Source organism: Terrapene carolina, unplaced genomic scaffold (genome assembly GCF_002925995.2).
Source record: "Terrapene carolina triunguis isolate 2854851 unplaced genomic scaffold, T_m_triunguis-2.0 Scaffold58, whole genome shotgun sequence".
NCBI lineage: Eukaryota > Metazoa > Chordata > Testudines > Emydidae > Terrapene > Terrapene triunguis.
Window position 1 is genome coordinate 109,656,066 of NW_020664409.1, and position 23,509 is coordinate 109,679,574.

Here is a 23,509-nt window from a genome sequence, read left to right on the forward strand (position 1 = left end):
AGGCAAGTGCATGCGTATTGAGGGAGGTGCCTGCATCGCTCTTGATCCCCTGGCTCCGGTGTCCATGGCACAGTGATACCTGAGGCCTCGTGTTACTAAAACATCGCTGCTTTTTCCAAATGCAAGTTTGTAACAGGAGATACTGGGGGAGTTGTTCTGTCTCAGTCCCGCCATCTCTTCTCAGCATCATCTCACTGGCACGCTGCTTATGTCCAACTTCCATCAGCCAAAGGCACTCAGACACCACAGGCATAGGCTCCCTGAATAGAATAGAATATGAGGTGATAGTCAGAGGTGCCGGGAACCAGCTGTTCCCATCGACTTCAGCTGGAATTGTGGATTCTTGGCACCTCTGAAAACAATGTTGCCAATTGCAGGGTTTTTATCCCGAGTCCCATGATATTTGATGTGTTTCTTAAAGTCCCAGCTGCTGGAGTCATGTTATTGCATGAGAATCTCAGCTTGCTTTCTCTCTCTCTTTTTTTTTTAAAGAAAGTTTCTAGCTCTTGTGTCAGCACAAAGAAAAGCTTGAAACAGTGACTCAGGTGCTCCTAAAGGCTCAAGCTCCAGAAAGCAAATATCCCCAAATGCATTTTTAAAAAAATCTCATGATTTTTAAGCCAATTTCATGATTTTTGAATCCTTCAGATCAGCAATTTTCTACAAATCAGGGCTCTGGGGGTCTTGGGTTAGGCGCCTAAAGTTTGTGGCCATTTTAAAAAATGTGAGCCTAATCTCCCAGTCGCTTTTTTTTAATGGTCTTTGAGCTATTCACGGTGGATTCTTCCCCTGAGTAAGAAAAACAGCCACCACGGCTCTTTATCTTTATTTCAGTGACTCCAGTAGCACTCACAGTTTGGAACACAAAGGAAGACGCTGTCCCTTTTCCCAATAGCACAGAGATGCGAAGCAATACAGGAATAAGACATCCAAAGAAACATCCTTGGTACAGGGGTTTCTAGGCTATCGTTAATGAAATACAATCAGATGTATATCCCCGGATTGGAATTGGATCATCAGATTTACATCCCCTTGGACGCTACAGTCCTCTGGCCCCGGGTGCACGTCCAAACTTTGCACATGATGCCTTTGTCTTATTAATCTTTGCTCTCCCCAATCTTTAGCAGCAAAGCTTTGCACAGAGGGTTTGCTGCAGCCCTAGCAGGCCCTTGGTGTGTGTCTGTGGTGGTGGTGGAGGGGGGTGACCTGTTCCCTGGCATATCACATTCCAGTCCACAGGAAGGCAAAGATTACGCCGGCCGCTACCCTCACTGCCATCACCGTGAAGCTGATTGTTGGACCGTCTCCACGGTTACCACCGTAGTAGTCACTATTGCACATGTCGCTCTGGCAGCACAGAACCGATTGATTAGCTGTTTCTTCTGCTTTCCAAGGACACCGTCTCCCACACGACCGTTCAGGGATTTGCCCTCCAGTGATAGGGTTGTCGCAAGAGAAGAACGGATACAGCCATTCGTCAGTGTGACATCTCAAAGCCTTTGATTTAAAGTTCACTGCAGCACTGACCAGCCTCTCACAGTCACTCGGGCCCTGAGCCACAATGGGAGCTAGCAGCCTTTTGTGGCTCTGGGCCTGACGTCTGACACAAAACCCATTGAAATGAATGAGTCTTTCCATTGAGCCTCATCTCTCAGTCAGTGGGCTCTAGATCAGGCCCTTGGTATCTGCTCCAAAGTTGTGTTTCTTGCAGGAAAGAGTATGAATAAAGTGGGGGGACAATGCATTCCAGCTGAAATTCCATCCCGTGTACACGGAAAGGACAAGGGCTAAGCACTGTTTATAACGATGTGGCGTCCTGCTAGAGGATATCCGCAAGCTAGGGTGGCCACCTGTCTGGGTGTTTTACCCGGACCGTCTAGTTTTTGGCTTCTGTGTCTGGGTGCCATTTAGCATTGCCAGGTGCCCGGTTTTTGACCGGAAAGTCCAGTCGAAAAGGGGACCTGGCAGTGTCCAGTCAGATGTACTGACTGGACACCAAAAGTCCGGTTACCACAGGGTGTGGGGGGGACGACGCCAGGTCAGCCGGGGCTGCCTCCTACCTGCAAGAAGGCTCCTTGTCAGGCTCCCTTTCCAGCCCCAGGAGCAGAGGGAGCCCAGGTGGGGAGGGGAGGAAGGCGGAGACAATACAGCGAGTGATGGGGGCGGGGGGAGAGGAGTGAGTGATGGGGGTGGAGCCTTGGGGAAGAGGCAGAGAAGGGCGGAGCCTTGAAGGAAGCGGTGGAGCAGGGGAGGGCCTTGGGGGAAAGATTTGGGGCACGGGGCAAGGCCTCGGGGGTCTGGTTACCAGCAATTAGAAAAGTGGCAACCCTCCTGCAAGCAGACCAAAGAGGCTGAAGTCCTGGGCTGGTCACTACTAACTAAGCCTGAGTAATGCCCAAACTTACACGTCAGTGTTTTCACACAGTACTTATCAGGAGGTGCACACTGGGTAGGCATCTCGCATTTGTCACCACCTCCCACGTAGCACTGCCGGGCCTGAGCTGGGAAAGGAGAACATAACAAAATATCAGAGTCATTAACTAAACCTGGGGAAAGGAGGAATGAATAACACAGGCAGAGTGATGATACTCAAAGGCTGGTAACCCTGCGGAAAGGATAAGGACTAGAGCTGAACGAGTAATTGATCTTTTTGATCTGGGGACTGAACCAAAAAAATCAGGGGGAAAAATCGATTTGTTTCAAACGGAAGCTGAATTTTTTTGTTTTTTCTCACTGAATGAAAAACTGAAAAGAAATCATTCGAGTCGAAACAAAACATTTTAAGTGTCAATTCGAAGCGACAGGTTGAAATGAAATGTCTAAGTAAACGAACATTTTCAGGACGGTTCGTTTTGAGTTTTCCAAAATGAACCATTTCTCCGTTTCCAATGTTTGTTTTCAGGGTTTTTTTGGCCTGAAACTATCCATCAATTTGATCCAAAGTCACAAATAGTTTTGGTGCCCCCAAAATTGTATTTTTCACCAAGTTTATTATTTGCCAAAAAGTTCCCCCCAGCTCTGATCAGGATACCACAATTAGGAGAGTGGGTATAGGCAGATGCTACTTCCCCAACCTATTCCAAACAATTCTTACCCTTCCTGGGGTCTGGCTTAATGGCAACCAAAGCACCAAGGCCTCAAACTTACCTACCCCTCATGGGTAGGGGCCTACCAAATTCACGGCCGTGAAAAATGCGTCACAGACTGTGAAAGCAGATCTCCCCTGTGAAATCTAGTTATTGTAGGGGAGGGGGAAGGGCAAGGATGAGGGCATCCCAGCTGGGAGCGCCTACCATGCTAGTCCTAGAAGGGCTAGGGGGGGACGGAACTTGCTCTTACCCTGCGCAGCTGCTCTTGGGGGGAGATCAGACCCACCTATGACAAAGATGTGGCGGAGACCACAGAATGGGAAGGTCTCGCACACAGAACTATTCACCCTTTTCCTGTTGGAATTTGATCCTCTCCTGGTGCATTAGTTGTCTGGCAATGAGGCCACTGTCACCGTGGGAGGAGCAAGGTGCTGTCAGCGGCATTTCAGCAGCAGCAGTGTCATTATGTGCCATGGTCGGGGGCACATCACCAAATAATGGGAGACCGTGGGCGGCGCTTGGCCGTCCCATCGCAGCCCTGGAAAGCCTGTTCTCCGGCAATGTGCTCCCCGCTCGACTGTGCACGTAAGCCCTGGAGCTTCCACGGCCATGGCCAAGCAGGCTCCAGCGGAGGCTAGAATCTGGTTAGCGGGGATGAATTGGGAAGAGATGAATTGGCCATCCTGGGTGTGATGCAGGTGACATCAGCCACTTTTATTAGCATCAGTGGATGCAGGATTGGCAAGGAAGAGAGACTGGAAGCCGCCTGCCAGGCCTGGGACCCAGGGAGAACAGAAGCTGCCCACAGAGCCAGGGAGAAGGGAGAACCCCCTGGTATCCAGAGAGGGATAACTCTGCCCACAGGGCGGCGAGTTATATGGGCCCGTGGTACCCAGGCTCCAGGAATATTCAGGGCCTGGGGGCCCGGCTCCACCAATGTTTGTGGCCAGGTCTCTCCGTGGCCCCTCGCACCTCCCCTGAGCATCCCTGCCTGCGCCCTGGGCAGCGGGCGGTTGCCACCTGCAGCACCGCGCTGCGCTCAGCTCTGCCGGCTCCCGGCATCAACTGCTGCCGCAGGGTCCTAGCACCCCCCAACCACTAGTGCCAGGGCAGGCTGATCCAGGCTGACCCTGACCCTGCCCTTCCGCCTCAGACAGACGGACCCTTCCCTTTTCTGGCGGGACCCTCCACCAGCACAGGGGGCCCCCCGCCCGCAGTCACCGCTCCTGCCCCACGCTGGGCAAGGGATAGCCCCATCCCCCACCCCCAGTGAGGCTACGGTGAGGGCAGCAGCAGGGGAGGAGGTGAACACGTGATGGCACCCACCACAGGGGAAGCGAGGGGGTTTCTGGACCTGAGAGGGGTCCTAGGAGCATGTGCAGTGACAGTGGTGTGAGGTGAGTGTGCTGCAGGGGGGCAGAGGGGGCCCCTCCCCCGGAACTTGCTGCTGCCGGCGGGGAGAGGGCTGGGGGGGAGTCCTCCTCTCTGGCTCCAACCGGGGGCAGCCTGCCTGCACCCCAAAGTCCTCATCCCCGGCTGACAGCTCTCAACCTCCCCATGTAATAACTTTGTGACTCCCTGAGGGGTCCCAACCCCCCAGTTTGAGAAGCCCTGCTCTAGGGGGCTGTTACAAGGTAGGTAATGTCCACACTGCACAGTTAACCCAGGTGATTGGCATACAGGGTTGAGCTGGCACCTGGATTAGCCTAGTCCGGGTGTAAGCATCCCCACAAAAAAGCCCTACTTGAATGACTGTGTCTGCATTGGCCCAGGTGTGTCTGGGAGCATAATGCCTGGTTGTCTGTGCTGAGATGGTCTAGGACTTTTCCCCACTCAGTTGTGTCAATTGGGGGAGAATTTGTCTGTCCCTCGGGGGAACTGTGGGAAGGCCTTGGAGGACTATCAGCAGTCCGGTGATTTTTGCTTGTGTCCTCACTGCAAAGTGGGTGGGTTCCGGCTCAAGTGAGAGCAGACCCAAGCCTCTAACCTATACCCCAGCTGGGTCCGCTAGCCCAGCCTTAAAGCACCACCAAACCCAAGTCAGAGGGTTTTTCTGTAGGGGGACGAAGGCTAACCCCCAGGTAAGAGCCTGGGTTCTGCGCAGTGTAGACATATCCTTGGGACAGTTAAAAGCCATTCTAAGGCTGTTCTACTACATCGGGGACTGGAACAATGGAGGGCAATGGCCCCAGGTGCTGGAAGCTGAAAAGGGCTCCCTGGTGGTGCCTTCTAACCCACGCAGCTGTGCCAAGCACTTCCCGAGAGCAGCTGGGGACTCATCCCCAAACCCTGCGCCCTCCACTTTCCAGGGAGCGCTCAGCTTGGCCAAAGGACTCCACCCATCCCTAAATGCATGTAGCCTGGTTAAGTGAGAGCGGTGGAAAATGGATAAAGGGACAGGTAGGCTGAGTATTGGGAGACGTCTCCTGATGGTGAGAAGTACACAACGGTGGGATATTCTCCCCATGGGAAGCAGCGGAAGCCACGTCGCTAAAGATAAAAGAGGAAGGGACAAAAAAGGAGAGAATACACTGCAGGGAACAACCTTGTGGTGGGTCCAGGAAAGATGGGCTCGGTGACACAGTGGGTCTCTTCCACCTTTAACCTCTGTGACTTGACCAGCCACACAATCTTCCATGACATCAGCTGGAGAACGAATTGCATACTGCTATGCAGCAGTGTTGTATATCTCCATCTGGTGGAAGTAACAGGTTCACGCAAGACAGCGATAGCAATACTGTACTTATTCCTATCCAGGAGAAAGATATCCCAGGCTTCTGTGGGATCCCCATGCCAGGCAGCTAGATATGGTGGTTTGTCCACCACCGCAAATCTATTCTGGGAAAAGCCAGTCTGGTGCAAAGGGAAAAAAGAACCAACCTGCCTCCAAGTGTGGACCGTGCAGTTCTGGGAGGATCCTCTACTTCTACTACTACTAATGGGGTAGCTGGAGGCAGGGCAGAAACTTCCTGTACCGAGAGTGAAACCATTGTGGGGGGCCCACCTAGTTTGGTAGGATTTGTCTTCCCCCTCCGTCAGCCTCTTGCTTCCCATCACTTTTCTACGGGTGATTCCTTTGGGCTGCGTAGCCCCTTTGAAAATTCCTCCTGGACCGATTGACAGACAATCAGCTGGGGAGGACCCTTCCAGCTGAGACAGAACCTTAGGGGTGCACTTATTTATTTCAGCCACATACCCATGGGACCTTGTCCTTTAGCTTTGGTCTAAGGGGCCACACAGTACATAGACCCTTGGTAATAGTGTTTGTAGTGTGTCCACTCCTGTTTCGTACATCCGTTGTGTTTACTTGTGCCCTCCCATGGGGTATGTTTACCTGCTTCAACCTGGTAAATAACTCGGGTGGGAATTTGGACACTGGTGTCAAGAGTAGGATCAGACCCCTCGCTGGCAGTGCTGAGTGCCACAAATTCTTGTGCCCTACCGGTCACCATTTGTGATGACAATAGATCCTAAAGTAGGAGGGGTTTACCCTAAGAATGAACATAAGTCTCATGCTACGTCAGATATGGAAGGATATTTCTGTATATGAGGCAATTTATAGAGACAAAGAAGGGGGTTGATGGCCTCTGACATAGTTAAATTACCTTCCAGAACTGCCCCCGCCCCCGGTCACTATCAGTTTCAGTGGGAAGGACTTGCACCTTTATTCCACAGAGGAAAGTGGGGTAGAGGAGGGGTTCCGGCCTACCACAAGGGAGAATGAAAATGAAGGTGGTGTCTGGTCATTTGGACTGGCTGTACAAGACTCGAGTGCTGTGTTTGTTCTTGTCGTAATAACGACATATTAAAATGAGGAGACCAAAGCAAGAGGCTGTTTGATTCTTCTTCGTGATACACCCAGTTTGCTCAGTGATTAATTAGGAGGAACAAATGGAAGTGGGGGATGATGCATTTTGCTAATCATGCCTTCTAGCCAAGCAGACACAACCACTTTCTAGCTGCACTAACCGTGTGCCCTTCTCCATTAGCAGAGTGGAGCTTGGAGTTTTGTGATATTAACACACCCATTCCCTGGTGGGTTTTCTACCCCTGGAGATCCTGTCCCCAAGATAACTGGGTGTAAATTTCCAGTCTCAGTTTTGTTCCCTTTGACCATTTCCTGATACTCCTCAGATAAGCCTATTCACTCACCTGCAAAGGCAAATACAGTTTGCTAGTGTCACCTGTCGGCAAAAGAAGAAAACTGAAACGTTTTTTTTGCTCCAACCAAAATCCCAAGGAAAACAAGAGCAAATTGTTGTTATTCTGACCATTTGCTTTTATTTGTTCATTTCAGATATTTCCAAATAAGGGATTTTGTGTCTGTATGGCTTGACTCCCGCTGTGTTTTGGAAGAATATGTTAGCTTCAGAAAGAGTCACCATCATATGGAAAACACTGGGGAACTATGGGCATTCTGGGGACTCATGACTGGATCAAGAGTTAAACTCTAACTGGCTGTAGGCAGGGTGAACAGCTGATGTCCCTGCACCTAAAAGACCTGATGGAAAGGGCAAAATAGCTTATGGCATGGGGAGCTTGTAGCTCTCAGACTTGCTTGTTTATTTAGTGTCCGTATTTGTTTGAAGTATTTTTATTATTATTCCTATAACAGTCAGACCCTGAATCTGATGACCACACCAGTGGAAATCTGGAGTAAGGCCACTAGAATCAGTGGAGCTATCAGGGTGTAAATAAGATCAGAATTTGGCCCTGGGGCGCTTTTCATTTGCGGCTCTTCAACTGCTTTACAGTGGAGAATAAATACTCTCATCACCATGCTACAGATGAGGGAACCCAGACAGGAAGCACTCAGGTTTCAGAGTAAAGAACCCCTGGAGTTCCCGTTCACAATTTTGGTTGGTCAGTGGCTCTGAAAATTTGGGCCTAAGCAACTTGCCCAAGGTCACAGAGGGAGCCTGTGCCAGAACCAGTGGGCACAGTAGGGGGCATGACCCCATCACTTTTTACCTGCCCTAAGGGTGAGCAACGGGGCGGGAGGGGGAAGGGAACAGAGAGGAGCGAGCGGGGTCTTTGGGGAGAAGAGGTGGTGCTAGGGTGGGGGCCGGGGAAAAAGGGGCAGCGTCAGGGCAGGGTCTAGGGCCACAGTTCAGGCACCTGTGCCCCCCACTTTTAGAGCACTTCCAGCACTCCTGGCCAGAGCTGGCATTTGAACCCTGATTTCCCAAATCCCCCATCCAGTGCCTTAACCACAAGGCCATCCCTTCCTCTGAAGTCCAGGGCTGCTTTTTTTCTGTGGTAACAGTTGGGATTTGGGTCCTCGTCTCTCCAAAACACTGAACGTTGGAGGAGGATGTGGGAAGGCGGGTGGCTGGAGATGAGTCATTCTGGTTTGGGCCCAATCTCCAGTATATTGTGGCTCGTTTTCTATCATGTGTGCCAGTTGATCAACAACACACCGCGCCCTGCTGGGATATTAATGAGTCATTTCTCTATAGCAGAATGAAACTCATCACCAGGAATGGACATTTTTTTAATCAGACATTTTCAGGGGCATAAACATCAGTGAGTCCCGAGCTTTATTTCTTCAGCACGTTCACCAGGACATAGGGGGTTAAATAAAGGGGGAGGGATAGCTCAGTGGTTTGAGTATTGGCCTTCTAAACCCAGGGTTGTGAGTTTAATCCTTGAGGGGGTCATTTAGGGATCTGGGGCAAAAATCTGTCTGGGGATTGGTCCTGCTTTAGCAGGGGGTTGGACTAGATGACCTCCTGAGGTCCCTTCCAACCCTGATATTCTATGATTCTAACCTACCCTACATAGCATTGGTCAACGTGCCCCAGCCGCCAATAGTGGATTCAAAATGTGCACAGTCCAGCTGAGTGCCTAAGTCTCCAACCCCAAGGACATGAGAGAAAACCTTCTGGTTCCACTGAGCGACATGGAGTTCCACCCAGTGACCGAGGTGGGAAAGGTGGTAGACAAGCTTGGTGATGAGATCCAAGATGACACTTGATAGAAAAGACCCAGTGTTAATCCCGGTGGGATGCATTGCAAAGAGGAGGTGTCGTCTCTCCTTTGGTGGGTTCAGCGAGGAAACCCCCTCTCTGCCCAGCACATCACACTCCCGTCCTGACAAAGGTGACAACAAAGCCGGCAAAGATGATCATTGCCAATGCCGGGAAGCCGATTCTCATGTCACCCACCCCGTTGCACAAATCTTCCTGGCAGCAGAGAAAAGAAGATTGGGGCGTGGCAAGAGTTTTAATCATTGTAGAGAGTGGGCACGATGGGGAACATCTCTTCTCCAGGAGATAGTCAGGAGTGGAGCCATCTAAACAAGAAAAGGAAAAGGGGAGGGGGGTGAATCTACATTTAAAAGTTCCCAAATGACTCCTTAAAGACTGTATCCATCAGTGTTGACTTTATCCTAAATCCCACTGGGATCATAACGCCATGGAATCATCCATTTATCCCAGGGGATTTATCCATTTGTTTCTAGTTAAATAGCACCCTGAGACACCTCAGATTTGACAACTCCTTGGGAGGAGGAGAAGAAATTGCCCACAACTATCTGCTGAGATCTCTCAGAGGGAAAAGAATAAAGCCGCTGAGGAGGAACCCTTTCCACTCCTGTCAGGGTCCGCCAGTGAGCCCAACACTTTGTGATAAATGGTACCGGCTGATACCTGATCTTCATCCATCACCAGGAGAACATCATTGACCAATGCAGTCTCTGTGCCATAACGAGGTCTAAACCCAGAGTGAGAAGGGCCCAGGAGATGTAAGGCATCTGGAGGTGTCTTACCCCAACCTTTTCCACAGACTTACCCAAGAAGGGAGGATGTCAATATGTTGAGTAATGGCCCCTTGAGCAAAGGCTGCTCTAATGCTTCCTTCGAAGCACTAGGAAGCCTGTCCTCACTGAGAGAAACATTGACAATGTCTACAACCGAGGACCCAGTACTTCTCTGCTGGCCTTCACCAGCCCGGAAAGACATGGATCCAGAGCACAGGTTGTGGGACGAAGTTCTCTCACGCCTCCAATATCTCACGGAACATCAACAGATCTCTAACAGAGACAATGAGGTCCTTGTTCCCCCAGGATCTTGCTCTGCCATCAGTTCGTCCCTATTCTGATCAGTTTTACCCTCAAAATAACAAGAAATTTCCTCAAAACGGCAAGCCTGGCCCCCAGTGGAAAGGAGAGCAGCCTCGTGGCTGGTCTAACTTACACTCTATTTTCCATTGGTTCTGGGAAGTAGAAAAATAGCCGTAGTGCAGGGCACTCTGGGCATGACCCCCCCCCCATGTCCAACCCTGGGGAATAGGAGCAGGACAGCATAGGACCCTTATACCAGTTGTACACCAGCTGGGGCACCAAGCACATGGGGTATTCTCAATGGGACCAATTCTGCCCACTTACTTGTCTCCCTGCCCTTAATCAGCTACTCACTAAGCAAGGCTCTGATCTTGCCATTGGACCATGGGCTTAGGGATCTGCCTGTGCTGATCCACTCCAGAATATGGCCCTAAGCACTGGTAATGCTGGGACTTACTTCTAATAAACGTCGTGCAGTAACGATCAGCTGTTGAGCAATTGACGGGATTCGTGCAGGTGTTCGCCGTTGTGGTGTTGCACACGTGGCAATGCAGTGAGTAAGCTGTGAAAAGAAGATAACACGGCATATCCGACAGCTATCGAAACAGTTTCTTTTATTTGATTGGCTGGGAAATCAGCCTTATTCTCCCAGTGAAATGTCATGAATACTTGCTGGGTGTCAGCCAGAATTGTGCAACAGGCAGCAGAATGTCACCGCTGAGGATCAGACCCACGACTATCCAGACACAACACGTTGGTGGGCCAGATCCTCAGCAGCTGTAAATCGGTGTATGTTCATCCAGGGAGCCAAACCGATTTAAACCCAAGAACTTAAGTGAGACATGGGTGGTGCTGGCCCTCTGCACAGGGATGAGTTTCACCCATGGAAAACGAAGGGAAACTGGTAACGTTACTGAGATGTGCAGAAAAGAAGGAAAGCAAAACTAATTAGAGAAGCAAATAGGAATAATAACTGGCAAAAGGCAGAAAACGGGGGAGAGTTCTGAAAAGAGCTACAAGAATTGGAGGTCTGAAAACCCTGCCTTTGTAGTGAGACACTTAAGACGGATGATTGATTTAGTTTATTCAAGAGAACGCTAACAGGGGCTTGATCAGAGGCTCTGATCCTACATGGGAAAGAGATTTCCGAGAGGAGACAGTTCTTTAAACTGACAGAAAAAGGATAAAGAGATCCAATGGATGGAAACTGAATCTAGACTAGAAATTGACTAGAAATAAGGCACTATTTTTTAGCAGGGAGGGTAATCAGCCATTGGAACAGATTTCCTAGGGACATGGTGGATTCTCCATCACTTGCAGTCTTTAAATCAAGGCTAGACCTCTTTCTAAAGATCTGCTCTAGCTCAAACAGAAGTGATGAGCGTGATGCAGAAATTGCTGGGGATAATGATTCTGATCACCTTTGTAAAGCGCTTTGTGCGCTACTGATGAACAGTGCTATATAAGAGGCAGGCAGTGGTGTAATTATTATTTCTGGGTCCAAGTTCTTCATCCTGTATTATACAAAAAGTCAGATCAGATTATCGTAATGGTCCTTTTTGGCCTTAAAATCCACAAACACCTTTCTTTCCCGCTGATTTTTCACATACTTTAATGGGCAAGGAAGAAAAGAAACCAGTGGGGTCTTTACAAAGAAGATCAGCATTTATAGCTGGGGATAAAGGTGGAGTGACCACAGACTGCACAAAGAACAGCAAGCGCTGCAGAAATCATTTATCTCAGGACAGAAGAGGAGCTGGCAGAACGTGCAAATAATGAGAAACGATCCCGTTCCTTTCTCTCCCCATCCTAGCTTCTGTAAACTCTTCCTTTGGGGAAGGAAGTCCACTGAAGCCAATGGGGAGTCTTTCCGCTGACTTCACTGGGCTTTGGCTCAAGCCCATAATTGTAAGTGTACAGGAGCTCAGCGATGGAAAGCATTATTATCAATGGAAGCCTCACCTCTCTCTGCCCACAGGACCGCGGCCAGCAAAATGATTAGATAAGCCTTCATCTCCTTGGGATCCTCTCAGCTTGCAGAGAAAAGGACGGCTTCTCTGGTAGGGACGATGGATTGCCTTGGCAAACGAGGACAGCGGTTTTAAAGGCTTGGTCTCGGGTAGGTGTGACAATAGGTGGCTCCAATAAGGTGTGGAGCATCCATATGTACCTACCTCATAAAGCGAGTCTTTTATTTACCTTTCCATTTACAATATTTGTCTTGCCTTATTCTCCTTTGTCGTAAGCAGAGAAAACAGGAGAGGGGATTTTACATCCTTTTTCAGGGCGTTTCCTTTTAGCGAGGGCTCCATTATAACTCTGAGATGTCTGCAATTCAGTATATTGATCTGTAAACCCCTTTCAGCTGTGGATCAATCCATGAACACCCCACCCCACCCAATTCAAACTTCTCTTCCCTCCCCAACCCAACTGCTGTGACCCCTTCCTTATCTAATGCTATCATCCTCAATCCAGTATCTGGATCGGTTTGCCTTCTTGTTCCCTCCTACTCTCTGTATGACAGAGAAGAGAATCCTGTCTTCTCCCCTCCTATTAGCATAGGGCTGTGAGATATGTGAGCTAAGTGTCTTGTGGGATAGGTGGTTATTGGCAGGCCCCTGAATATTTTCAGATGCACTTGGACAGTTCCAGGCGTTGTTAGGTTCACATCAGGGTCACCCCTTCTAATGCAGGCCAAGCCAGTAGTGACTAGGGCCCTTCACCATCTGAGTTCTGAGTTCTGTCCTACATGAAATGAGTTCGGCAGGGCTCAGTTCTGTTCCTAGAGCACAGGTGTCCACAACACAGAAACAGCTGCCAACCTTGACGCTTGCTGGCCTCCTTGTTAAGAGTCAGCAGGAGGCCAAAGACTGACTAAGGATTGTCCGTGGAGACCATCTCCACGCCACTGCTGCTCCCTCCAGGCCAGGGTTGGGGCAGTGTGGGAGAAGCTGGCACTGTGCGGCGTCTGGCGAAATAGAAATCTTCAGTGCAATCAATCAGGCAGCTTCCTCTCTCTGCAAAGAGCAAAAAGCATCTCTCCTTACACCCATCCTCCTTGTCTGTTAACCTTTCCCAAGGTTCTCCTGAATCCATTCGCTCACAGTCCATATCTTATTGCGCATTCTGCATGCCAGGTTTGTAGTGGGAAACACTGCCCACAAATATCGGTTTGGATATTTAAATGAGTTTGCTTTGACGCTATTATGTTTTCCTTTTCCAAGAGCCAACACAGCTCTGACAGTCTGGATTGACTTTTGTTTCCAATTTACAAAAATAGACAAAGCAAAAACAAAAGGAAATCTTCATATGAGAGAAAGAGAGAGAGAGCACTGTGTATGCAACTCCTTCTATAACAGCCATCCTGAACTGACAAACAGCACTGCCTCTAATGGGAAGGCAAGGAGATTCCATCCATTTGAAGGTGCTGTACATGTGAGACGTTATCTGATTAAAATATGACCATGTAGATCATTGTTGCTATCACTGTTATATAATTGCATTTGCAACAAATCTTATACATAGTGTGCCACGTAAGGTGTCAATGGAAAGGTTATGATTTGCTGAACACGATTATCCTATTTGTATCTGAATTTATGTATATTGACTATGTACCTGTATTTCAAATGTATTTGCTCCTTTGGTAGCACCCATGGGGTCATTTGCATCCTGTCTGGCTAGCACATTGTGAATGGAGTATTCAAGTTGATGGCTCATCAATGAACACAATGGACCATGGAAGAAGCCTATCTACACCTGATGGACTTTCCTGTGAGTGTTCTAACTAGAGTATGGGTAATGCCCTCTGCTATGACTCAGCAAAGTGTGCAAGGGCATGTGACTAAAATCATGTGACCCTAAACTCCATCTTGTTACCTGTATTTTCCACAAACTGGGCTGAGGGCTTTGTTTGGAGCAATGGGTTTCCCTCCACATGGCAGAAGCTATAGAAGACCCTGGAAACACCTCCATTTTGCCTCTTTCCTGCTCTAACCTCTGGACTATGGACTTACACTAATGGGAGCCCGGGCATTCTAACCAAGGGACTGAGGACCTTCCAAATTATTTGGAAGCAACTAGAGATTTAACAAGCCAGCAGTTTATGCCATCACTGCTACAAACCTAATCCAAGAACTTTGCAATTATTGTATGTATTTGATTCCTTTAACCAATTTTAACTCTCACCTTTCTTTCTTTCCTTCTTTCCTTCTTTCTTTCTTAAATAAACCTTTAGATATTAGATACTAAAGGATTGGCAACAGCGTGATTATTGGGTAAGAACTGAGATATATATTGACCTGGGTATGTGGCTGGTCCTTTGGGATCAGAAGAACCCTTTGGTTGATGAAATTGGTTTTCAATAACCACTCAACATTAAGTCTAGTGTCTGGGTGTTGAATCCAGGACGGGAATAATCTAAGGAGGCTGCATTTTTGACTTCTTGTTAGCCAGTGTGGTGAGACAGAAGTTTACTTTTGCTGCTGGTCAGATATATCTTATGGGAGAATAACCACCAGTACTGGGGTGTGTCTGCCCTATTTCTCAGCAGCTTGTTCTGAATTTGGTGTTCTCAGTTGTGACAACATGCAAAACAGAATCCCAACACCTCCCCTGTGTTTATGTGGCTATGTGCACCACAACCTGTGTTCATACCCTAGATATATTCAGGCAAAACAATATATTAGTAAAATGTTCATGAAAACAGTCAGTTTTAATGGCATATTGAAGAATGTTTGCTGACTATGAATTTAGAACTTGCAATCAGAATCATAGGACTGGAATGGACCACAAGAGGTCATCTAGTCCAGTCCTTCAAGGCAGGACCAAGTATTGTCTAGACCATCCATTGCAGGTGTTTGTCTAATCTACTCTTAAAAATCTCCAATGACGGAGATTCCACAACCTCCCTGGGCAATTTATTCCAGTGCTTAACCACCCTGACAGTTAGGAAGTTTTTCCTGATGTCCAACCTAAACCTCCCTTGCTGCAATTTAAGCCCATTGCTTCTTTTCCTATCCTCAGAGGTTAAGAAGAACAATTTTTCTCCCTCCTCCTTGTAACAAACTTCTCCGTACTTGAAAACTGTTGTCATGCCCCCTCTCAGTCTTCTCTTCTCCAGACTAAACAAACCCAATGTATAGCTCATGTTTTCTAGACCTTTAATCATTTTTGTTGCTCTTCTCTGGATTTTCTCCAGTTTGTCCACATCCTTCCTGAAATGTGGCACCCAGAACTGGACACAATACTCCAGTTGAGGTTGTATCAGCGCAGAGCACAGCAGAAGAATTACTTCTCGTGTACAGCTAATACATCCCGGAACGATTTTTGCTTTTTTTGCAACAGTGTTACACTGTTGGCTCATATTTAGCTTATGATCCACTATGACCCCAGATCATTTCCCCAGTACTTCTACCTAGGCAGTCATTTCCCATTTTCATGTGTGCAACTGTTGTTCCTTCATAAGTGGAGTACTTTGCATTTGTCCTTATTGAATTTCATCCTATTTACTTCAGACCATTTCTCCAGTTTGTCCAGATCATTTTGAATTTTAATCCTAGAATTTGGAACCCCTCCCAGCTTGGTATCGTCTGCAAACTTTATAAGTGTACTCTCTATGCCATTGATGAAGATATTGAACAGAACCGGACCAGAACTGATCCCTGCGGAAGTCGTCTAACATGATTTGTTCTTGACAAATCCATGCTGACTGTTACTTATCACCTTATTATCTTCTAGGTGTTTGCAAATTGATTGCTTAATTATTTGCTCCATTATCTTTCTGGGTACTGAAGTTAATCCGACTCAATCCTGAGTTTCTGCATCAGAACCCTGATTCTAAGAGTTATGCCCATCCAATCAGAAAACAGAATTATACCCTGTGACCCCATGTGCTGAGTCACACCTGCTTGAATTCTGATTCTCAGACTGAACTACTTGCGATCGAGTTACAGATGCAGTGTTGTTTGCAGAAATCTTTTGGGGATGGAATTCACCCCTCTGGTTAGGGACCAGCATACGGACAAGGCAACATGTACATCCCACTAAAGCTCTCATTTTAGACAAAACTTTTCTTATTGGTGATGAAGTATAGAAGGAAGGAATTCAGTTTGACTCCTCTGTGTATCTAGCCAGATATTTACATGGCCCTCATCTCCATAGTATCTGAATGCCTTTGATTCCCGGCTGTGTTTGCAGGGCCCACAGTAAGAAAAAACATGGAATCCTTGTGAACTAGGTAAACTTGATCTGGGGTCATTGAAAGCCTACGTGGGACTTGGCAGGCCTAAGTGGGACATTAGTGGCACCTATGCCTTTTGCCATTCGGGCGAATGTCACCCTGTCAGTATGTGGGAATGACCAATATGTTTGAGAAAATCACTATTTTCTTTTAATGCACAATTTGTGAGCAGGGACGAAGGCAAAATTCTTCAAGGAAATGTTCTTATCGTAAATTACTCATCCAAATCCAGTTGACAATAAAACTTGTTTGAAACCAGAAACAATTTGTTTCCTCTTCGGACACTCCCCATCAAAGATGTTTAATCTAAACTCTTAGAGATTAGAATCTCTTATAGACATTCCTGCAGTTGCTGGGCAGTAAAACAGCACATAGCTGGAAAGGTGTCAGGCTAGTTCAGTTTATTGCAGGATGTTGCCCAACACCCCATTTAACAGCCTTTTAAAGATCAGTGCGTATAAGAGTCAGGGACTAGTAATAAGTTATGATCCTTTTTTAACCTACCCCACATATGCTCAAGATATGGCTAGCGGGTTAGATCCAACCTGCATGATATATTTATGGCCCCAAGCACTGGTAATGCTGGGTATGAGGCCTGAGGCCTGAACTAGAGTAATAGTCAAGACATTGTTAAGCAAAGCTGGGCTGTTCACATGGAGTGGCCCAAAAACAGTTAACTGCAGCAAAAAAGGGCACTCCTGCTATCCATTCGGCATGCAGACAAAAGCAACAGACACTGGGGGAACAAATTAAGGTTTTACAAGAGCAGGTAACTACCCTCACTCTCCTCTCAAAGCCAGGATAAAAACCAGGGGCGCAGTTCCCAACTGTGCAGTTCCCAACTGGGCTTTGACTCACGGAACCACACTCCAGGCTCATATCTAAAAATATAACCTTCTTTCTCAAATATTTGTACATACCGGTTAATTTTTTTCCTTTATATGCTTCCTCAATTTGCTAAACTTGCTGCTACTGCCCATAATTTCAAATACCTTGATAGAGTTAATCTCTCTCTTGCCTCCTTCTCTGTCTCCCCCCTCCCCCCCCCCCCCCCGCCCCACCCCACCCCCTTTTCCCCGCTTCTCCTCACTTCGGCTCTCTCTCGGTTTTAAAAGTTAAAAGTTGTAGTTTTACAGAAACCTCCAAAAGATAAAGCAATTAAAACCAGAACAAAACAAGAAACAAAAAGAAAACAAGGTAAAAACTTTACTTTAAATAAATCCAGTGAATTAATTATTTTAACCCTTCAGAAATACAACAGCTGGAATTATTCCTAACTTTCTTGAAGATATGGTTGCCAAGCAACAGAAATGCACACTCTGCTTCTAATTCTAACCACTAACTAATATTTGAAACATGGGCTTTTCTTTTTTCCATATAGCAAAGTTTTAAAATAATGTTAAATATAAAGTAATGCAAAATTCCTTGTTACCAAATTAATACAATAAATTTTGCAAATATTAATTTATTTTTTATCAATTTTGTTAAGTTTTAAATAAGGTAATAACTTGTTTATTCAAATGTTTAACCCTTTTAATTTTCTGTTTTTGTTTGTCTTATTTTGTATAGTTATGAATAGAATGCTGGCGCCATTTGTTTTTAATTGTAAGTTTGTCCTGTATGCCATGTGTGTTGTCCTGTGTTGTATGTTGTGTTTCAAGTGACTATTTTTTTTAAATTATTTTTTATTTTGTTGCAACAAAAGTCAATTTTATACCCTTTTAAAAATATATGTATATGTGGTACCACACTATTTGAAGATCATGGTTGGGGTATAATCAAAAAGGTTTCAGTTACAAATATATGTACATATATTTCTGCCTCAACAAATAATGCAATTGCAAACAAAAAGAATTCTCTTTTATCAATGACAGTTTTGTTTTGTTTTTTAATTTTTTTTTATTTATCATTCAAAGAAAAAATGTAAGGGGAAACCTCAATATTAAGATTAAGCTAATATAACAAAATGTCAATTTCTTGTTTGGGCTTTGTATAAACTTGTTTGCACTTTTGAATATAATTATAAGAATGTCATAACCAAAATCTTTTAAAATAACAATTTATGCATAAGGCTAACCAAACAATTTCAACAGGTTTTCAACAGGTTTCCACCTTTGGCTCCCAAACATAACAAAGCATCATGAAAGTTTAATACCCTCAAAGTATTTGCATGGACCTGTATTTAAAATTTAATTTGGTTTAATTTTATAGTTGGTTTAATTTTATACATTTTTCTTTTATGTTATGTTATGTTAATGGGAAGCAGTGGTTGTTAAAGTTTGTGCTTCTAAACAGTTAACAAGAGTGAAGTTGGTATCACAAGCAAATTAACTCTAAAAAGCTTATTAAAATTATGTTACTAACAATTTTGCTGAAAGAAAGTGTTCAGCAAAGGAAAGCAATACACCTTCTCATGGAAGATTGTGAGCATCTATTTTAGCCATTAAGCATTACATTTAGTATAAAATATTAGTAATGCATCTCAAGTGAAAATGAATGTCTATACCACAATTGCAAAAATATAACTTGTGTTATAAAAGACTTGGTCCCTATTACATTTTAAATTCGAAATTAATCTGTGTATTAAATTTGGGTTACTAAAAACATGAGAAATGTAAAAACAAACAAACAAAAGCCGTGAGGCCCCAAATTATGATCAGGGCTTCATTGTGCTAGTTGCTATATAAATGTATACAGATCCACTCCCTGATACAGAGAGCCGAGCAATTGTCAGGCAAAAATGGAACAAGCTGGAGTTAAGGTTGTTAATGTGCATCAACATCCAGGGCACAACTACCCTGAAATGCAGTTCTGCTCTAAAAAGTGACCCTGTAAAAAACGCATCATGGGTTTGTCTCCCGGTGATGCCCGATCAAACTTCGTAGACAAGCCAAATAAGATGCTTTTTTCTAATTGCAAACTCGGCCTGAGATCTGAGAGTCAAGCTGGGCTCTTGTCCTTTTTATGCATCATCACCAGTAACAATGGTTCTGCGGGCCAAATCCTAGCCACAGTGACACCTCTGCAACCCCTTTCTCTTCAGATTCTGCTCTGTTCCTCCCGTGCCTTCATGAGGTTGTTATAATTATTGTATTACAGCGGCATCCTGAGGCCGCCGTTGAGATCAGGGCCCCATTGTGCTCGATGCTGCACAGGCACTAGAGACAGTGCCTGCCCCAAATAGCTGAGAATCTAAGTAGAAAAAGGACAGGAAGGGAAATGGAGGTACAGCAAGGTAAAGTTACTTGCCACGGTCACAGGCAGAGCCAGGAATCTCCTGAGTCCCAGTCTGGTGCCTTATCCACTAATTAACACTGCTTTTTGATAACCTGGCCATCAATGCCTTGAAAGCACAGCTCCGGCTCGTATTCAAGTTGCCACTTTCTGACTGAGCCCCCTCCCCACAAAAAACTAATCCAGCCCCCCCTTCTGCAGAAGAGAAGAGTGAGGGGGGATTTGATAGCTGCTTTCAAACACCTGAAAGGGGGTTCCAAAGAGGATGGATCTAGACCAGGGGTAGGGAACCTATGGCATGCGTGCCAAAGGCGGCACGCGAGCTAATTTTCAGTGGCACTCACACTGCCCAGATCCTGGCCACCGGTCCGGGGGGCTCTGCATTTTAATTTAATTTTAAATGAAGCTTCTTAAACATTTTTAAAACCTTATTTACTTTACATATAACAATAGTTTAGTTCTATATTATAGACTTATAGAAAGAGGCCTTCTAAAAACGTTAACATGTATTACTGGCACGCGAAACCTTAAATTACAGTGAATAAATGAAGATTCGGCACACCACTTCTGAAAGGTTGCCGACCCCTGATCTAGACTGTTCTCAGTGGTACCAGATGACAGAACAAGGAGCAATGGTCTCAAGTTGCAGTGGGGGAGGTCTAGGTTGGATATTAGGAAAAACTTTTTCACTAGGAGGGTGGTGAAGCACTGGAATGGGTTCCCTAGGGAGGTGGTGGAATCTCCTTCCTTAGAGGTTTTTAAGGTCAGGCTTGACGAAGCCCTGTCTGGGATGATTTAGTTGGGGATTGGTCCTGCTTTGAGCAGGGGGTGGGACCAGGGCCGGTGCAACCATTTAGGCAACCTAGGCGGTCGCCTAGGCCGCTAGGATTTGGGGGGCGCCATTTTCTTCGGCAGCGACCGCGGCAGCCGGATCTTCGGCCGCCCCGGTCGCCGCCGGCATTTAGGCGGAGGGAGCTGGGGCAGTGGAGCGCGGGGAGGGCTGCCTGCAGCAAACGGGGGGGGGGGGCGGCACGCAGGGGAACTCCCTGCCCCAGCTCACCCCTGCCCCGCCAATCAGCTGATTGGCGTCGCAAGCCTGGGAAGCGGGAGAAGTGAAGCAGCCACGGCATGCTTGGGGAGGAGGCGGGGCAGGGTGAGCTGGAGCGGGGGGGGGCGCCTCAGGGCGGGGGCTCGGGGATGTGGGGGGCGCGAGGTGGAAGTTTCGCCTAGGGCGCGAAACATCCTTCCACCAGCCCTGCGTGGGACTAGATGACCTCCTGAGGTCCCTTCCAACCCTGATATTCTGTGATTCTAAGCCTTACCACCTTGCTCGAGCCACATGCTTGACTACGGCTGGTGCACAGAGCTAGGGTCCTCCTGGTTTTGTGGAAGGCAGCAGCACTGGGATACAAGGAGAGGTGTTCGCGCTCTCTCGTCTGTGATGTGTTCTGCTCCTCCAGTCTGCACCTAGCCAGAAAACTCTGTATCATGAATCCGGTGCAAGCTCATTCGATGCTTAGCACTTTGGAAGTTGACGTTGTCTAACCCTACTAGTTTGGCCAACACTAGCTTGTCTCAGCCTCTACAGAGCTCAAACCATGAGCCTCTACCATTTGAGCTAACAGAGTAACTCCGCTAGCTGGAAGCACTAAGAGATTCATAAACCTCTCAAATAGACCAGCTGCTAGCAAGGATCAAAGACCGCCCTCCCCTGCCACAATGCGAGTTACGCTTACACTGCCGCTGCCCATGCTGTCGCTGTTCTAAGGCCCTGATTCTGATCTAACAATTGTGGCAGGCAGGGCCGTAGCAACAAAGAACGTGGCCCCCTCCGAACGGTGGCCCCCTCCGAACATATGTCCGGGCGGGGCCCCTTACAATGCAGAAACTGGAATGCGGTATTTATTTTGCCACTTTTAGGGGCTCCCTTCCTTGCGGGGCCCCCTCCGGAGGGTACGGAGGGCGCTCGCTATGCCTCTGGTGGCAGGACTCCCCTTGTGTGAAACTGATGTCAGGAAGAACAGAAACAGGCCCTCAGTCTCTGGCAGCATTAAATTCATTGCTCCTCAAAAACTCATCAAAGACAAGACCAGGGATTTATTCCACATTGCAGATCTTTCCTACACTGGCAATAAAAGGGAGGCTTGAGCACAAAGGTGGCCTATATAGCGTGACAATAACCACGTAGTAATGATTCCTGCAGAGACTTGTCTATACTAGGGGTTCCCATTGAACTGCAAGTAGCATCCTGGTGGGAGTTTCCCCCCCATGCAGACACAGCCCTGATTTTCTCTCCTATGTTTCAAGCCTTCCGCAGTTTCCTCCTTGCAGACATGCAGTGAGAAGGAAAGAGCTCTGGGGGAAACCTGCCCAGAGTTTAATGTGACTTCATTATTTGCGATGTGAAAGAGCAGGTTAATATTTACATTGGTAGGGATGCTCCCTGTGAGACGTCACTTATGTGAGCTTTTGATTGAGGAAGTGACAGAGGCTCCCTGAGACTTATAAATAGCAACTGGTGAGTGTTTTTGCATATCCAATGGTTTTTTTAGTTGTACCAATGGACATTAATCTGTTTGTCCCTGGGAACGTTTCGTTAGAGCTCATAATTCCCAGTGATGGGTACGGTAGATGGCAGATTGATCAATCTGATAGATGAATGGAGGATAGAAAGACAGCGCCGGAGAGATACCCATCATTTGTTCCCCCTCTTGTCCTCCAAAGCCCTGGCGAGCCTCACCCTTCAGAGACTTTGTAACCCAGCTCGATACCAACCTGGGAACGACTGAGCCTTTTCCCAAGGGGCTGATGATGGTGCTGCCCCATGACGCTGGACTGGGGATTTCAGATGGTGCTGCCCCATGACGGTGGTCTGGTGATTTCAGATGGTGCTGCCCCATGACACTGGTCTGGGGATTTCAGCTCAAGGAAGCTGGGTCCTACGAAAGGCAGTGAGTCACCATGCCCTGCCAGCCTAGCCCTGTACCGTCTATTCTGCACGTACATAGACAACATCAAATACACGTGTATTTGAAAAGAACAACAAGAAGCCATTTCAAATCTCTTGCATCACCAGCTTAGCTTCCAACCCGTCCCGTCCTGGCCTAGCGTCTAGAGCAGAGGTGGGCAAACTATGGCCTGCGGGACCCTCCTGCCCGGCCCTTGAGCTCCTGGCCTGCGAGGCTAGCCCCCGGCCCCTCCCCTGCTGTTCCCCCTCCCCCGCAGCCTCAGCTCACTGCGCCGCTGGCGCAATGCTCTGGGCGGTGGGGCTGCGAGCTCTTGCTGGGCAGTGCAGCTGCAGAACCCAGCCTGACCCAGCGCTCTGTGCTGCGCGGTGGCATGGCTGGCTCCAGTCGGGCGGCACGGCTGCCCGTCCTGGCGCTCTGGGTGGCGCGGCGGTAGTGCCGCCAGCCACTGGTGCTCCAGGCAGCGTGGTAAGGGGGCAGGGAGCAGGGGGGGTTGTATAGAGGGCAGGGGAGTTTGGGGTGGTGGTAAGGGCCTGGGGGTGTGGATAGGGGTCAGGGCGGTCAGAGAGTGGGGAACATGGGGGCAGGGGTCCCCGGGGGGAAGTCAGGAAGGAGGGGGGGTTGGATGAATGCGTCAGACTGAGCTATACACAACACCAAATCAGCAAGTCCTACAGAGGCTGTCTTCTGGGACTCAGTGATCTGTATTGCTGTGCATGTGCAGTTGTGCCCCACCCCCCTTTGAGCACACACATGCAGTGGGTGCACACATTTACCTCTGCAGGGAGGCAAGCGAGCCTGCTTACTGAAAATTAGGCTCACAACACATATGGCAAAGCAGTCGAGTCAAACAACTTCCCCATACTACCTGTGCTGTAGCCAACTCCTGTTTCCCCTGAAGGACTTCAAGATAGGTGCT

General features: G+C 47.6%; 1 protein-coding gene across 1 annotated transcript; it reads right to left on the reverse strand.

Annotated features, from left to right (window-relative positions):
• Positions 1-9,169: 9,169 nt before the first annotated feature.
• Positions 9,170-12,166, reverse strand: LOC112108251 (lymphocyte antigen 6E-like). The gene is made up of 3 exons (XM_024202305.2): positions 12,115-12,166; positions 10,610-10,714; positions 9,170-9,384 (listed from the first exon to the last, which is right to left on the reverse strand). The coding sequence occupies exons 1-3, from the start codon at positions 12,164-12,166 to the stop codon at positions 9,170-9,172; spliced, it is 372 nt and encodes a 123-aa protein (XP_024058073.1).
• Positions 12,167-23,509: the final 11,343 nt, after the last annotated feature.

Coding starts and splice junctions, on each gene's coding strand:
- LOC112108251 (XM_024202305.2), bottom strand. CDS start 12,166: ATGAAGGCTTATCTAATCATTTTGCTGGCCGCGGTCCTGTGGGCAGAG. Junction 10,715..12,114: donor GGTCCTGTGGGCAGAGAGAG/GTGAGGCTTCCA, acceptor TTCTTTTCACAG/CTTACTCACTGCATTGCCAC. Junction 9,385..10,609: donor CTGCACGACGTTTATTAGAA/GTAAGTCCCAGC, acceptor TTTCTTGTTTAG/ATGGCTCCACTCCTGACTAT.